We start from the raw sequence: 17976 nt of genomic DNA on the forward strand, positions 1-17976 counted from the left end.
CGATGCACACTGAGCATGTCCGCCCAGATATCACACTGTCAGTGACTTTCTTTTTGCTGGTTAAACTACACAGACTGTGTGAAGTACTTAATGTCAATAAACACATGCCTAAAGTTGGACATGTGTCTTTATCAGCCTCCCTGGCGCACTTCTGCATTTACTACGCGATCTGTGTATAAAAAAAGGCAAATAAAATTGTAAATCCATTTCACATAATTTAATTAGAGCACATTGTCTGCTTTCATTTGGGATGACAGCGGTCCTCCGCTTCACGTTCACCTTTATATAACACACACACTCTCCCACCCCCTTTGTGATGGTGCTGGAGGACGGCAAAAAATAAAAAAGATGTTTACACGGCTCAACTTTATCGAGGAGCACCTTCAACTCAAATTTGGTTAAATTGCTGTTCCTCACAGTTTTTCATGGTGTTATCTGACCGTAAAGAGAAGGGAATCTTTGGTGCAGGCCTTATTTACATTGATTTGCATATTTAAATGGAGACGTGGACAGGGAGGAGATTACCACTTCGGCATGTGCGCTCAATTCCACGTTGATTGGGATGTACAAAGGAAAAGTGCTTGGATCCATGCGTACGCACACTTTGATACATCTGATTTTCTTTGTGCGTACGACAGTTTCTGGATTTTGGCGTACGCCATGTTTCAGTATGAAATCCACGCAAGTATTGATACATGAGGCCCCTGGTCTCCAACAGCTATTGAGAACGTGCACACAGTATGGTGCTGACTGACATAAAGTACAATGCTGTAAAGAGTAAAATTATGATTGTTAGAAGCAGAGAAGACAGACAGTCAACCTTCCCTGACTTCCATCTGTCTGGCACTGCACTCATGTGCAGCCAGATTAAGTATCTGGGGCATATTATTGTTAATGACTTATCTGATGATCAAGGGGTGTACAGGCAGCATCGTAAGCTCTATGCACAAGCAAACATGCTGTGTCGTAAGTTTAGCATGTGCTCTGTATCTGTAAAAATCTCACTGTTTAAAGCATAGTGCACACCTTTGTACACGGCCCACCTGTTGCTATAAATAAGGTAGTATAAGAAAGCTCACAGTGGCTTATAATGACAGCATGAGGCTACTGTTGAGAGCCCCAAGAAGCTCCAGTGTAAGTCATATGTTTGTTAGTGTCGGGGTTCCCACCTGCTCTGCTGTTCTGCGCAATCTGATGCACAGATTTATGTGTAGGGCGTCAGAATCAGAGAATGGATTTATTGATGTGTTGGTCAGTCCTGTACGCAGTTCTGTAAGATTTTCGTCCAGACTGTGGAACCATTTTAGAACATGTTTGTATGCAAGCCTACACTGAATAGTGGGGAAGGCTCTGTACTTTGTATTTTGTGTTTTTCTTTTCTTTTTTTTTACTCTTATTCTGTCTTTTTTTATTATTTTATTGTGCTTTTATGGCGATATGGATCCCCTTGGGTCTGAAATAAAGAAATGAATGAATGAATGTAGACCACAGGAACATAAACCTGTCTCTCCTCCTATTAGTTTCTTACAGGATGTTTGCAGTGACACCCGGCATGGAGCCTGTGGAGTGGGATTCCCACATTGACATTGAGATTAAGGTATTTAACTTTATGTTAAGCACATAATCAAATGTAATATTTTGATAATGTGTCTCCTCTCAACAACAGATTGTTTTCCTATTTTCACCTCAGTCTCCTACATCCCTCTAATGACATAACAAATTTAGTGAACCTTATTTTTACAGCAGTATGTTAGGTCTGATGTGGATCTCCAGTGACAGCTGTCCCACCACTCACTGCCCCTCATTTATCATTAATTACTTTCCCAAAAGAATGGGTGTAGGCCAAATCTGATGCAAGGATCGACATTTAATCTGAATGACAAATGTAATCTCAAACCAGGTCAACCTGGTGTACGCAAATCTGAACCAGTGTGTAACATGCAGGGCAGAGTATGGCTGTGTTGAATAACTATTAGATCATACCAATGCAACAATGCAGACTTCATGTGACAAGTCAGTTGTAGATTTATTGCCGTCAGGTGCAGATTAGGGGGCTACTCTTTGTTTGGGGCCCCACCTAGCTCATTATGCTTTACCAAAAAAGGCAATTAAAGGGACAACGAGGAGTTTTGGAAAAGCGAAGCGTTTTCACACTACATTTATGAGCCTCCGCACCGTAAAATTCTTTTGACCGGCGCAAGACGGACTCATGTTTTCATTCATCAATAATTAAAGTCAGAGGTTCAAAGAGGTTCAGATACCACCGTAGTTCCGACCATAAACGGCGATTCAGCTACGTTATTCTCATGACTCGTTGCGAAACTGAAAGTAAAGAAACGCTGGTCGGCTCGCCCAGCATTTCCACCACCACTAATAATAACAAAATAACCATAGAGACAAAACGATATATTTATCGAAAATGGGCCCATCAACAAGTGTGGGTAGCGGAGATTCATCCACATTAACGTGAGACTTTTTTATAACCGATTAGAAACTCCTCGTTGTCCCTTTAAGTCCCATGTATAAGTGAACGTGCACATGTGTGTGAAATATTCCTAGTACAGACAGCCTTTACTATAAAAGGCAGTAAAAAAAAAAAGCATTAAGAGTGCATCAGCTTTTAGCTTTCTAAATCAAAAGGTAAAACATCTGTAACAGTAATCCGGTTTTCCTTAGTCAAAATGACAACATCCAAAGACAAAAACTGAACTGCTGCACAACACCTGAATAAAATAAAGCAATAAATTCTTAGGCAGCACAATAACTAAACCAAATGTCCACTTCGGAAGTTGAGGGTGCTTCCAGTGCTTTTTTGGATAACTTCCTTCAACTGAGAGCTAGGAGATCGCCCTTCAACAAGGCCACATCCCATACTGCCCCGTTCTCTCCACTCACATCAAACTTAAGCAGCATCTACCAGGCAGACAGCCAAAACATTTAACGGTGTGGCATCATGTTTCATTCAGATTTCTGAAAATTGATCACAACAATATCACTTTCAATGGAAATCAGTGACAGGTGATTCAGTCTATTTTGGCCAATGGTAGATCTGTTTGACTAACAATAGTTTTGAAAAAGAATGCTCCCCGCTGCCATTGGTTACAGGCAAAGTCAAGAACAGACTGACGTCCACAAAATATCCCTCTAGATCACCTGCATATGTATTTCCTCTGGAGATTAGTGTCTCCTGTACAAAGAAGATTTTGTACTGAGATGTCAGTGTCAGCTTTATTTGTATAGCACATACATACACATGGTTTAAGCAAAAACAGCAACACAATAAAACAATAATACAGTGAAATATAACAAAGATAAAAGACCAGGGAAAGGCCAAGGTGAACAAGTGAGGTTTAAGCAGTGATTTGTGGTTGTGATTAGTGGAGAGGCTATTCACAGTCCGCACAGACAACGGTAGTGCGTTGCACAGAGTGGGAGTAGCGGCTCGATCTCCTCTAGTTTGTAAGAACGATCGAGGAACATCCAAGACCATCTGATTAGCTGAGGGCTCTGGAGGGCTATGCCTTCTTCATCAAAAACTACACAGAGAAATAAAATCATCTGAGATAAACAGCCGTCAGCCAAATTACCACTCGACCGCTCCACCCTGCGCCAAAAGGTGAACCAGGTTGGTGTTGGCGAGGTTTCAGCTCACCTTCAGCGCAGCCTTTGGCACAAAATTGTCACTGTGCCAAGCTGAACCTGTCGACATCTCCCCATACTGCGCTTCCACACCCATCTCAGCGCACCTCGGTCTACCAAATTGCCACTTCACAGGGTTCGCCACTGTGCACCTCACCTGTGCCTGGTACGAAATTAGGGCCCAAACTGTTTGTAAAAATGGGCTAATTGCCTTGCCTTGCCTATCTCACATCCATCCATCAGCCAAATAATGTGTGAAACTATAACCAAACTGTGAAAAAGTAAAAGCAATTGATTATACCCATCAATTCAATTCCTTTTATTTGATAAAGAGGGGCAATGTACATTGATAAACATTTTAAAGATAAAATGTAAATGTACTCAATTCTAGCTAAAAGGCTAGGTAAGACAAAACTGTACAACACAATACAATCGTGGTTCACAGGTGGTAGGTGGTGGGGGTTAAAGTGCTAGAGTTAGAAATTTAAAGTGCTAGAGTTGATTATTAAAGTGTTAGAGTTGATGATTTAAAGGATAATTTCCGTTTTTTACAACCTGGACCTTATTTCTAGCATAAAATACGATCATTTACTCACCCAGACAACTTTGGTGTCATTTGGAGTTGTTTTGACGAAATTAGCCCCAGTGGAGCGGCGCGTATATCCGTATATGCGAGTACATGGGGCACGCAAAGCAGCCTCTAAATAACACATTATCCACCGCAAAACTCGTTCATTTCACCAATATTTTGTTATGATACACTAGTGCTATTCCCCTCCGAGCCCGTGGTGGCATGTTATCAACATCCGGCGTCTGTAGGTTGACTATACTAACCTCTGATCTGGATGGTTGGTGCCAGTTATAAGGTAATCAGACAATAGGGGAGGGGCCAAAGGGGGAGGAGACAAAGAAAGAAAAAAAATTGATTATGTAAGTAAGTGGTGAAGATGAGAAAACACAGTCAGTTAGTTAATAACTGACTGACTGACATGTGTACCTGTAGCAACTTGCCACCAATGATTACACATTCATCAATCACAAAACTCACTCTATAAATGTCCAGATATTTTGTGATGCTGCCCTCTCTCTGCTGAAGGGGGTTGGACAAGGCCTCTTGAACATGAATATATTGGGGCATACCATTTTAATTATGGTACCCTGTAGATTTATCAATGTCACATTGAAACCTTTTCTATTTCACACCTGGCACCCACTGAATTTGACACCAGGATTTATGCTGGATCTTACACACTCTTGATAAATGAGGGCCACTGTGAATTGAATAGTTGAAACAAAGACTTTTTGTTGTTTAGAGTCAAAGAGCTGTTTAGTCTCATGGATGACAGGTAGCTGATTTGTTCAAATCTTTCTCTCATTATGGTTTGATTACAATTATTTGTATTTGTATTTGTTTGTAAAGAGGCTAAACTCTGTTGTTTATTTCTAGACACCAGAAGGCATCACTTTTCTTCTTGATACCGCCTCTCCGAAATCAGGAATCCACTCTGGAGATTACCACCTTGCTGAAATTGTCAGGTGAGATTTTGATTTAATTGAATGTAATTTAATTTCTATACATCCTATTTTCTATTCTATGATACACATATACAGTATAAATGGATTAGGGCTGTCCCAAACGATTATTTTTCTCCCAATTAATCTATTGACTATTTTTTCTATTAGTCCCCCCCCCCTTGCTTTTGTCAAAGACAAGCCTTTTTATTCTATTTTGTTCCATCCTTATCTTGTTTTATTATATTTTGTTCTATTTTTATTTTGTCTTTCTGTCAGTTTTCCTTTGTTGTGTCATAATTGTTATCAAGTCCCTATAAGCAGGTCGGTTGTATGTAGGTTTTTTGTTCCTATTGATTTTGATGATTTTGATTATCCAATTGGATGTGTTATTGGAATTTAAAAATTTCAATATGCACAAATCTAATTTTGATAACCTCACAACCTCAGAACAAACAAAGCTCTGTGGACCCCCTGACATCTCTGACGCCCCCCTGAGGGGGCCCGGACCCAAGGTTGGGAACCAATGCTCTAAATAATCACAACTATGCCACATCAGTTTGCTTTAACCTGGAAAATAGACAGATAAAGCAGAGTGCACACTGACACTGTGCACAATGATTTTGAATAAGCACATTTATTAAGTATAGTCATGGAGCAGACCAGTGTTTCCGCTAGGATTTTTTTAAGCCGGGGGTGCAGGACATCACCCTCACTTACGATCTGCTGCTGTGCTGCGTCCGGGTGCAGAGAGCAGCAGCGGAGTGGATTAAAAAACCCCCCCCAAAAAAACACACCTACCATAGATGTAAACACAAGGACATGTTTACATCTATGGATAGGCTACTTAAAGCAAGGAGACTGTGGCGGGTGGTCTGATTGTCCAACAAGGGAGGGGGGCGCGGGGGCTCCGCGATTGGACCGTATGAGTTTCGTTTTTACCACGCACCCTTCGCTCTGTGTGTGTGTAACTGAGTGAGAGATAGAGAGAGAGCGTCAATAGCGAAAGAGCGCTATGCGGAGATGAATGAACGGAACGATATTGCAGCTTCAGGTGCTGGTTCATGGCCGTGGTGCTGCTGTGGTACAGCATGTGTTTTTCTGCTGCACGTCTTACAGTCTATGGTTCACAACCTGACGGTGTGTTGTACCTGTCGACGTATTACGTCATCGACGTAATCGATTAGGTCGATTAATCGGGACAGCCCTAAAATGGATATTAATCCTTGTGGCCGTTTGCTAAAAAAGCAGCATAATGGCACAGTGTGTGGTGGTCTACTCTCCGCAAGAGGGTTCTGGGTTCAATTCCTGGATCTGAGCATACACCACGGAACCGGGGGGGCCAGGGGGGCCATGGCCCGGGTAACTTTTGTGCTCTGATTATTTTATGAAGCTGTAGTAAAAAGTTGTATCTGTGTTTTTAAGAGCCAAGTCACCAACACACACCTTCACTGCTGCCGATAAAAAAAAAAAACTGTCACTGAGTGCTGCATTACGATTTGAATTAGTGAGTCTATCAAGTGCATTGTTTATCAATACGTCATGCTGAGTGTCTGAGGCGTATCACGAAGCGAGCTCAGCCTACCCGGGGTTACTCAGCCTATCCAGCTGAACCTATCCACAACACTGTCACTCCGGATCAGCGGTACCACGACGCTGGTTATCAACTCGCTAACTCAACCCCGGCTTGTCTTGCTGTGAATCTGTGAACGCGCACGTATAAAGGGCGGATTCAAGGCAGCAGACAAATCACAACCAGAGCACCGCAGAGAGTAGCGAGGTGAGCGCACGCCTTATTTCTCCTTTGATGAAGAAAAAAAAAAGAAGCCCGTGGTCCAACCTGACCCGAGTTATTGAATGTTTAGGTTTATTTAGAAGTTTATAATTGGTGCTGATTAAACTTGTAAATGATGCTGCTCTGGATCCGAATCTTTCCTTATATTCTGACTCTTTTAAACAGCAGCCAAACAACAGAACCATTTTATTATATAAGACTATAGCCTATATTTTCCATCTTTGCTCAGCATAAGGTTTGTTCTAAATTAAATAAAAGCCTGTCCCATATAGACGCGTGTCTCTCTAGACGGGTCCGCTCGGCGCACACACACACACACACCCTCCAAAAAAAAAAAAAACTATTGGCAGAAGTCCGGTCCGTGAGAACTGGCAGCCTCTGGTATGGATAATCAGTGTGATGATCCAATGGATTTGATCGATCCCGGAAAATCTGTGTTTTCATAATGTTTCATAAACTGGATACAATCACCGCAACTCTGTCCGGAGCTACACTACTTTGATTTCCGTATCCTTGGTAACAATAACTCCCGGTACAAGGACACAGGGTCTTTTTACTAAACTTAACCAACTCCTTTCTTCATTGCCTAAACCCAATGGTGGGACCAAAGGGCTGTGGGAACATAGGGCCTAATTTTCAGTGACAACACAAGTTAGAAATGTGGGAACATAGGAATGACCCCTCCACATGCACCCTAGATATATAGAGTTGCTGACATCCTGTTTAGTCTTTGTGCTTAGCAAAACTAATTTGGAATTCATTTTCTCACTTAACTCGTGCTGAACTTCTAATTCATTTTCATTAATTCTTTGTTATTCCATCTAAACATTATTTGGCAAGGTGAAGAGGGCCCAGGCGGGGATTGAACCCACACCTCCCGGGTAAGAGTCATGCGCGCTTGCCAGTCACCCAACGGGACATCCCCTTGCCCAAGTAGCCAGGGCACATGATCAATTGGAGGCATAGTGACAGGAACCTCAACTGTCACAATTAGTTGCAAATGGACATAACAAAACACTGAGACACTTAGTAAACTGAAAGCTTGTTTACTGATCTATGCCCATGAAGAGCAGCAGAAGTCAAATTGTTCTCTACATTGTGTTCTCTCGTGTGTGTAGTACTGGAATTTGGAACGTGGTGGCCAAGTTTCACAGCAACCCACAGCAGACCTTCTCTGCAGAGTTTGAGGTCAAAGAATATGGTGAGTCAGTTTCACCTCAACTGTTATTTACTTGAACTCTATAAAACACTTGTTTACTTGTGACCTGATGTTAGATACAGACAAGATGCATTAAATGTTTCAGTGCTGCCCAGTTTTGAAGTGAAACTGATTCCTTTGAGCTCCTTCTTCTACGTGGACAGTGCAACTCTCACCATCACCATCCAAGCTAAGTATGTAGAGGTTTTATTTTGTGACTTTAGAAAGCACATTTTAGTAGATTTATAGGAGGAGAACATGACAGATGTTTTTAGGAGGTTTTGGAGCAAGTATGCCCACTACTTTCTTTTGTCATTGTCCTCCTGTGGATTTAGGTATTTGTTTGGTGAAGAGGTTGATGGGACAGCTTACGTGGTATTTGGTGTTATGCATGAGGGTCAAAAGAAGAGTTTTCCTGACTCCGTTCAGAAAGTGGAGGTGAGCACACAGAGGAGACCCCAGATGGTTGCAAAGCTTTTAAAAACTTCTCTCAGTTGCTCCATAGTTGCAATTATTTGGATTTGACCATATATTACACTTACTATCTACCTGCTAATTACTCATACCATTTGAAGATGACTATGACACATCACAAGAATTATTTGAACGGAAAAATTCAGATGTTATTATGTTTTACTTTTGGTTGCAAGGAAAATATGGCCTGTTTGTCATTTGTCAAATTATAATTACTGAGCTTTGTTTTGCACAGAGCACTACCTTGAGTCAAAGTACACACACACACTCACGCACACTTTTTTAATCACTCGTGATGAATAGTACAGGCAAATGTATTACAAGAGGTTTTAAGCCTGCCCCACACCAATTGTCATGGCAAAATGCCAAAACACAGCTCATGAAAGAAAATTTCTTTCATACCGCCAACAAAACCATGCAGCAGCAGATGCCAAATGTGTCAGTTTGTTGGCCCTTCTGCTTTACAGCTTGGTGTTTACCAGCACTACAAAATATTGATGACTGGAAAGACTTAAGGGTTGTTTGGATTTCCTGTTTTTGCTGATGTCAATTAATTGTCAAATTTATTAAAGATATTAAAAGATTAAAATACTTCTTAATCTTACTTTTAAATACATTGAAATGCTTTGTCTTACATCAGATCGCAGCGGGTGAGGGAGAGGTCATACTGCAGAGAGAGCACATCACACAGAGCTTCAACATAGACGATCTGGTTGGGAGTTCCATATTTGTTACCGTCAGTGTGCTGACAGAGAATGGTAAGAAAGTCAGACTGTGTAATTCATAATCAGCACAGACGGTTTATTCAGTTCAATTGATGCTCTAAATGGTTTATAGACATCATATCAATAAATGAATGTTAGTTTACTGTGAACAAATGTAAAACAAACTCTTGTGATCAGTGTGTGTTCACGTGTTTGTCTTTCTGCATCAACTCACAGGTGGGGAAATGGTGGAGGCTGAGCTTAGAGGTATCCAGATTGTCACTTCACCTTATACCATTCACTTCAAGAAAACCCCCAAATATTTCAAACCAGGAATGTCCTTTGATGTTGCGGTAAAGCACTAAGATTTACATTTAAATCTATTTTCTTTGCATCTATGCCTAAAAAGTGTGACATCATATTTTCTAAATTCATTCATTAATTCAAATGCCACATGCAGTGAAATTATCTCTGTTAATTTAAGCAATTAGTACAGTATTTTGATCTGCCATTGACCTTGCAAAGGCAGCAGATGATCTTCCAGAAGAAAAATAGAAATTCACCCAATGGACCACTACAGTATGTATTGTTTAGTATTGTTTTCTGATTGTTCAGCTATTTGTCTGTTTGCTTTTTTTCTGATGAAAGGTTGAAGTTATGAATCCAGATCAAACTCCAGCAAAAGGTATACCAGTGCGTGTGCAGCCAGGAGATGTGACAGGCATCACTGCAGCTAACGGCATGGCCCAGGTTACTGTTAATACAGCGGCTGGAGGTGGAAGTCTGACTGTCACTGTAAGTTGACTTTTCTTTTGGATCAACAAAACATTAACTAAAAGCACAGTGATAAATAGTTTCTTAATATAGATGTAATGAAGAAAGGATGGCAATTACATATTGACACTCAAACGTTTTAATAACAAAAAAACAACAACAACAAAAATACACACACACACACAAAAACTGTGTCAGTAGTACTACATCACATCACAACAAACACAATATTGATGTATCTCCAAACATTAAAAATGACCTTAACCAGAAATGAGTGGGAAATGTTTCCTCTTAATATATATATATATTATAACAGACTGGAAGGTTGGTCCCCATATTTTCCCAAATGTATCAGAGGAACAGATTAATTGAAGTCAGATTTGTTCTGTTGAGAAAATAAATAAATAAATACCTCATCTTGTGCAGGGAGAAAAGGCAATGCAGAGATGGCTGGAATAGTTCTGAGAGAATTTGATTTTACTTTTCCACCAATTTGTGAAGCCAAAGATAAATTTCCACACTGTGGACATTACATTTTTTTTTTCTTTATTAGCGGTAGTTGTCCTTTTTTGTAAATAATTGGAAAAAGTCAATAACTGTCCCATAATAAAATTAGGAGGGACAATGCCAGAACCAGAGTGTGGGGTTTGACTGCTGACAACCATCACAGGCTGGTAAAATGCTGCCATAGATCGGATAGGATAGTGGTCCGGGTATAAAAGTATAATCCGTTTTTTCGTTTTAAAACAAAAACGGAAAAACGGAAACAGCGCCCCTTTTTCCTTTTTTCATTTTAAAACAAAAACGGAAAAACGGTATTTGCTGTCAGCATAAAAAACGAGAAAACGAAAAAACCAAAACCAAATAACGGCCGAAATTTGGTTTTTGCAAATTCGTTTGGTCGTTTTTCGTTTCTTTTTTTTTATGAATATGATATGACGGCGGACAGACCGGAAGCGGAAGTGAAGTGTAAAACCGTCAAAATAATAGTTTAGCGTGCTGGCGCTAACTTCTTAGCCGTCCTCTTTCTACACCATATGGTTCACTTTTTTTTTTTCAGCTGGTTGTTTGGAAGAACATGTTAGGCCTATTATTATAATTTTAGCCGATTGTGTGAATGCACTTACTGTGGAAAAACGTTACTATTAGCTTTACGTTTACGTCCCCTGCCTAAATTAAGAACATCTATCAAGTCAGCAGAGGTCCCCATCACCCACAGTCAATACTAGGTGTCACCATGGATGTATTAGGTCTGCAGCCAGACTGTCTTGAATGATTTTGAGAACTTGTGACTTAAGTGCAGTTGTTTAGCCACAGGGTGGCGCAGTTTTTACATGAATAGTAGACCGCAGTGCTACCACGGCGGATGATGGGCCGGCCAACACAGCCAGGCTCTGTGTTCATGATGCGGCTCAACAAAAACTAAATCCCCGGACAGACCCAACTGGTGTCACGGCGGTGATGAGCTGCGCCTGTGATCACTTCATTTCAGTCAGGAGGAGCAGATTGATTTACAGTGGAAACCGCTTCACGGATACAGTAGCCTAATCAACCGCTTATAGATCAAAAGGCTTGGGACGGAATAGGCTACAAATGTTGTTTTAGGCTAATTTGTTTATAGTAATCAAGAAATCCGCTTTAGTGCTCATTTTTGTTCATTTTATGGATGAAAACATGCGCAAAAACAATTTAAAAACTACGTGTAGCCTATTCATTTTATTTTCGGCGGTGTCCCTTCGATGTGCACTGCTGCAGCAGCCCGCACACGTCGCCGTGCTGTGTGTTGTTGTGCTGTGCGTCAGCTGGCAGACATATGACTGTGGGTGCAGCGCGGCTGTTTGTGTTGTCTGTCAATGAATGAAACCTATCGACTTTATATCGACCGCAGACGTCAGGAATAGATTATAGGCCTAACACGTTCTTCCAAACAACCAGCTGTTATAGTTTCACAGAAGTAAAAAAAAAAAAGTGAACTATATGGTGTAGAAAGAGGACGGTAGTCTATAATATATGCTAAGAAGTTAGCGCCAGCACGCTAAACTATTATTTTGACGGTTTTACACTTCACTTCCGCTTCCGGTCTGTCCGCCGTCATACTCATAAAAAAAAGAAACGAAAAACGACAAAATGAATTTGCAAAAACCAAATTTCGGCCGTTATTTGGTTTTGGTTTTTTCGTTTTCTCGTTTTTTATGCTGACAGCAAAAACCGTTTTTCCGTTTTTGTTTTAAAATGAAAAAAGGAAAAAGGGGCGCTGTTTCCGTTTTTCCGTTTTTGTTTTAAAACGAAAAAACGAATTATACTTTTATACCCGGACCGATAGTAAGTACCACTTTATACTGAGTTAGACCTCCTCAAATAGAAGATTTATGATCAAGAACATTTCCTCACGATCTGCATCAAACTACATATGGAAGTGACCCAAATCTGAATTGAAAAGACACAATCAACTTGTATGTATTAGGGGTGTACCCGAACCCGAATACGTTAGGCTATTCGGAAGTACACAAAAAATGCTTTGATATAGTTTTTCTGTCTGAAGTTTCTCCTCATTATTCGCAAGCTTTTTTCTAAAGAAAAAGAAATGTTTGAATTAGCAACAGCACACAACCAGGTGATTCTGGTTCACACTCCAACACAGTAGGTGGCGCTAATGCACCGCTGGTGCGCCCCCCATAGAAGCACAACACGAGTAGAGCGCCAAACACGAGCAGCAGCACTGCCGGCTGCCACCATGGGAGTCACCCCGTTTCATTTGTGTCTAGTTCACGTTAGGGTTGCTAAGAAACAGCAACTCCCTGCATGCATTGCATTACAGTAGACAGGAAGTACTCACCGATACTTCCAGGGTCACCGTTCAACAACTTAGCATTTAGTGGATAATAAAGTGTTACAACCCCTGTGAAACGACTCGTTTCTCTACCAGAATTTGATCCATTCAGTCCGATTACGCTTGGAAAGTCTAGAAGAGCCGCAGGATTAAATTATTTTATTCCCGTTCTAGTTAGCCGAGAGCTAAAGCGGAAGTTAGCCGGCTAGCTCGGCGTAGCACTAGCTCGGCTGAAGTCAGTGCGCCCACTTCCGGTTTCTGAATACGAATATGAATCCAAGGTTTTTTTTAAGAATCCGAATCCGAATAGTGCACTGGCTGAACACCCTAGTATGTATAAGAAGTGCTGGCTAATTGAAATTCATATTGTCAATGAACAATTGCTGGAAAAAGTACTTGTACAAAATTCATGCAAAGGAGTTGAGAAAACAACAGTTTGAGAACATAAAAAGTGAACACAAACATCTGATCAACTGTGTTGATGCGTGTGTTTGTTTCTAATTACAGGCAAATACAGCTGATCCTCAGATTCCACCTGAAAGACAAGCATCAGTCACTATGAATGCTCTCCCATATACAAGTACTGGCAACAACTACATCCACATAGGTAAAGAAAAACCTGAAATAATGTCAGATGATAAAATATAAACCATGAACAAGAACTTTTCAGTGTCTTGCTCGCATTACATCATTTATTTTTTTACAGGTGTGCACAGAGCAGAGCTGCAATTAAACAATTTAAAAATCAGTCTCAACCTAAACAGACAGGCAATAGGGGCAGGAAATGACATCACATACCTGGTGAGATATGTTTTGCACATGTGGACCTCTGTGAAGCTATTTTTCTGCCTTTTTATTAATTATGTAGAGAGTAAGTGCTGATGTGTAACTCTGTCCCCAGATCTTAAGCAGGGGTCAACTTGTGAGATATGGCCATTACACAACACAAGGTCAAGTTTTAATTTCCCTGATAGTTCCCATCACCAAAGAAATGCTGCCATCGTTCCGCATCATAGCCTACTACCATACAGATACCAATGAAGTGGTATCAGACTCTGTTTGGGTGGACGTCAAGGACACCTGCATGGGCTCGGTGAGACAAACAGCACTGATTTAACACTGTTTTACAATGAAGTGAATAAAAAGACCAACAAACTTAATAAATGGTAGTTCCATATGGTTTAAATGCTTTAATACAAATCAGCATTTTTTATTAAGTTCCGCTTTTCTTACATTTAGCTGAAGTTACAACCATCAAGACCTGTTAACTCCTATGAGCCTCGCAGTTCGTTTGGTCTGACGGTCACTGGAGATCCAGGGGCCACAGTGGGACTGGTGGCAGTTGACAAAGGCGTATATGTCCTGAATAACAAGTTTCGTCTGACACAGAAAAAGGTAATGTGCTCAACTTTACTATCCCTTCACATTTTCAATGTTGAATGAGGTATGTATACAGTGTGAGCCCATATCCTTCCTAATGTCTTCTGTGTTTGGTGTTTGTAATTTTGTAAATGACTTTGACCCTGCCCCCTCAGGTGTGGGACCTTGTAGAGAAATATGACACAGGCTGCACACCAGGTGGAGGGAAGGACGGTATGGGTGTGTTCTATGATGCTGGGCTGTTGTTTGAGTCTAGCAGTGGTCTTGGGACTCCCTACAGACAAGGTGACTTGCCTACAGTCTCACTGTTTTCACTTCCCCGACCAGATTGTCATTTTCTGCTGTTGCGGTATCTTGCTAGACAAAAAGACTCAACACTGTTTCTATTTTTATTTGTTTGTTAATTGTTGCCATTTGATTTGACCGTAAATGTCATTCTTCAGTGCTATGAACACCACAATCAAAGTTTTATTTACTACCATGGAGACATTATTAACTCTGGGCACTGAAAGATACAAATCTGTCACATGGCCCTGTGAAGACCTGGCATTAATGCGTCCGTATTGATCCAAGTGGCCAGTTCCAAGTGTCTCCACCTACATCTTGACCCACCTAATATCGGGATCTTACTTCCCCACTTAACCCTCTGGTACTTTTCCATTAGAATCACACTTGTACCCCTCAGGACAAAAAAAGTCCCCCATAAACAACTGCTCTAAAAATGTATCAGATAAATATTTTTTTCAGATTTTATTTTACAGATCTTTCAGTCAACCTCTATTCTTTCCAAAAATACTAAATATTGTATCTTTTTTTTTGGTTTTTAATATTTTTATTAGCAATTTAATGAAGCGTGCGCTGGATTTTTGAAAAAAAATGGCATACATTTGTCAGAACTGTGACTCAGTGTGAAGCACAGGGTTTGCTAGACACATTGTAATGAAAAGGGAGAGAAGTTAAGTGTTTGATATTGTTTTTGTTCCATGCGGTGATAGGGAGGAAGATGGATCATCCGTATAAAAATGGAATATAATTACCCCAGAACAATTCTGAATAGAAACAGAGTGAGGACACTGGAGCACACGGTCAGTTTTATAGATTTATTCAGGTGCGGCAACTGACTGGAGCACAGTGCTCCAGTGTCCTCCCTCTCAGTTTTATAGATTTATTCAGGTGTGACACCTGACACCTTTTCTTCAGCTAAATGTAAGAAAAGCTGAACTTAATAGACTGTGTGCTCCAGTGTCCTCCCTCCAAGATTCACCTGTCTCCAGCCCTGAGACGTACCGGTCCATACAGTTCGTCAAAAAGCTGAAGCGCGGAGGTTCTCCTTTTTTTTCCCCCATTCTAAATAAGAGACAGATATTAAAAGGGACCTATTATGCTTTTCCGGCTTTTCAGACTTATAAATATGTTTAATATGTTGGATAGTTGTTCTCGAGGATGAGGAAATGCCATATCATGAGGTAAACATGTGTTGAAGTAATCCCCAGGGGCAGTTTCAGGCAGCTCTGAACTGCTGCAAACGCTCGAGTTTGGAGAGATTTTTCTAAAGTCTCACTTTGACACACCACAGGTTGAGGGGAAGTTCTCTATATAGCAACTCGCCTGACTCTGGCCTCAGTGCCCAGTGTAATTTGCAGACTTATATCCAACCGTACAATGATATGGTGGAATTTAGAGTAACCATTCAGAGACGCCTTGCAAAAGTCGTTGATGCGACTGAGGTTCGGCTGTGTGTTTTCATTGTCTGGGTCGGATTCAGGGTCCAAGACGTATGGTTGTATGGATGAAGTCAACATTTTCATTTTTAATATGCTAAAATAGTAAACAAGCAAATTTCTGTACTTTTCTTCCTTGAATGTGAGAGGAGGCATGTCACTATGCATTGGAGGTAGCTGAATCCGAAAGTTTCAGAGGGAACCAGAAGTATGTGATAGTTATGGAGTTTTCTATTGATCAAAACCTTCAATCGTGCTCCACTAGGGTCCAGTATCATATCAAAAGCCCCTGAAATGAGCATAATAGGTCCCCTTTAATGCTAGGTGTGGTTACGGCCTGAGAGGAAATGAGATGGCAACTAGAACACAACTTTCAGACCTTTCCTTCACCCCATTAACATGCGTCTCGTCTCCAGTATGTGTCCATATTGTATCTGGATACAATTTGACCGGATAGCATTTACACCTGGCATTAATATGCATCTTCAGTGTCCACATTGAGATCTGATCACATATTTTGCGGGTAAATTGAAAAAGAAAAAAGAAAATAAATAGCAGAAGAAAAAGAGAAAATGGTAGCCAACCATTAAGTTGTGCTATTGTACGCACTTGTTTTAGCTTTTCAAAGCGGTGGAAGAAGCCATCTTCAATATCTTGAACACAGACAAAAGAGTAGAGTTATGCATCTGCTTTTTTCAGTGGGTTAGTGTTAGGTGGCCGCTGCACTCACTGTCCAGAGGACAATCTGGAAACCGTAGCGCGTGCCATGATGACATATTTCCACATGAGCAGATAATGACCTTGTTTTTTTGTTGGTTCGCAGATGTGGCTAAAATCTGGGTCGAACCTTGTTGGAGTATGTTAAAGATCCAGTCTGTGTTGTGTTTTCAGAATTGAATTGTCCGAAGGAGGCCCCCAAGAGGAGGAAACGATCTGATACTATAACCAGCTTAAGTAAGTACCACAGAGCTAAACTACTCAATCACATACAGTCATATTAATCCAAAAAAGGTGTTGCCTTTTTCAGTAATTTATTTTAGGACTTTCAATTGCAATGTATCACAATGTCCAGCTTTGTCTGCTATTAATCGCAATTAATCACACATTTTTTATTGATTCAAAGTGTAGCTTAGTGAATCAAACTGAACAACAACGAGAGTGTTGTTTGGATGGCACGAGGGAAATACCTCTTTTGTACTCTTGTGAGAGACGCAGCCAGTACATCACAGATGGTCAAGCCTGTGTTGATGCCTTCCTGAACTGCTGCAACACAGTATTTTGACACAGAAAACTGAAAGAAGAGGTGAAGAACTCCAACTGGCTTGCAGTAAGAGACAGGGATATGGGATGGGCAGAAGCCCTTTGTTGTGTTCTGTAACGCTGTTACATTGGAGTGCCGCTAGGAGGCACCACTGAATAAACAGGACCCTGTATGTATGTAGGTGAGAAGAAGAAGAAGCTGTTGTTGTGATGCTTGTACTTCCTGCTGAGCACGTTGAGACAGTAAAAGTTCCCATGAGCTAAAAAGTTGTTTTCATTCTTCACTACACCACACCCTTGTTGGTTAATCACGGTCACGCTGGTAACAATCAAAATAGTAACCTTTGTAACTTGCAACTAGGTGAAGCTGATGACGACAGTTACACGGACAGCAATGACTTTGTTTCTCGCACCCATTTTCCTGAAAGTTGGCTGTGGTCAGACATCAAACTTGGTCCTTGCCCTCCAAACACACCCAGCTGGTGAGGCAAAGGAAATGAACACAAAAAATACACTGATAACTTCATGTATGACATGACTAAAGTTGTAGACTTCTCTTTGCCTCTTGAAGCCTAAACGTATTTCTTCATTTCAGTGAGACTGTATCAAAGGTGATAAATGTTCATATGCAAGACTCAATCACCACCTGGCAGTTTACTGGCATCAGTCTATCAAGAACCTATGGTGAG

General features: G+C 40.8%; 1 protein-coding gene across 1 annotated transcript in view; it reads left to right on the top strand.

The window, feature by feature from the left end:
• Nucleotides 1–17976, top strand: part of LOC146984034 (complement C3-like) — a 46155-nt gene that overhangs the window by 3208 nt on the left and 24971 nt on the right. Inside the window, exons 4-19 of the mRNA XM_085780844.1 lie at nt 1521–1597; nt 5087–5175; nt 8065–8147; nt 8251–8338; nt 8480–8582; nt 9259–9376; nt 9560–9675; nt 9971–10117; nt 13434–13533; nt 13633–13727; nt 13828–14019; nt 14166–14321; nt 14462–14591; nt 16919–16981; nt 17649–17769; nt 17883–17971. Of these exons, the coding sequence (XP_085636970.1) occupies nt 1521–1597; nt 5087–5175; nt 8065–8147; nt 8251–8338; nt 8480–8582; nt 9259–9376; nt 9560–9675; nt 9971–10117; nt 13434–13533; nt 13633–13727; nt 13828–14019; nt 14166–14321; nt 14462–14591; nt 16919–16981; nt 17649–17769; nt 17883–17971 (1767 nt within the window). The remainder of the gene's footprint in view (nt 1–1520; nt 1598–5086; nt 5176–8064; nt 8148–8250; nt 8339–8479; nt 8583–9258; nt 9377–9559; nt 9676–9970; nt 10118–13433; nt 13534–13632; nt 13728–13827; nt 14020–14165; nt 14322–14461; nt 14592–16918; nt 16982–17648; nt 17770–17882; nt 17972–17976) is intronic.

This window comes from Trachurus japonicus, chromosome 7, assembly GCF_045865225.1.
Source record: "Trachurus japonicus isolate A0001 chromosome 7, Traja_1.0".
Lineage (NCBI taxonomy): Eukaryota > Metazoa > Chordata > Actinopteri > Carangiformes > Carangidae > Trachurus > Trachurus japonicus.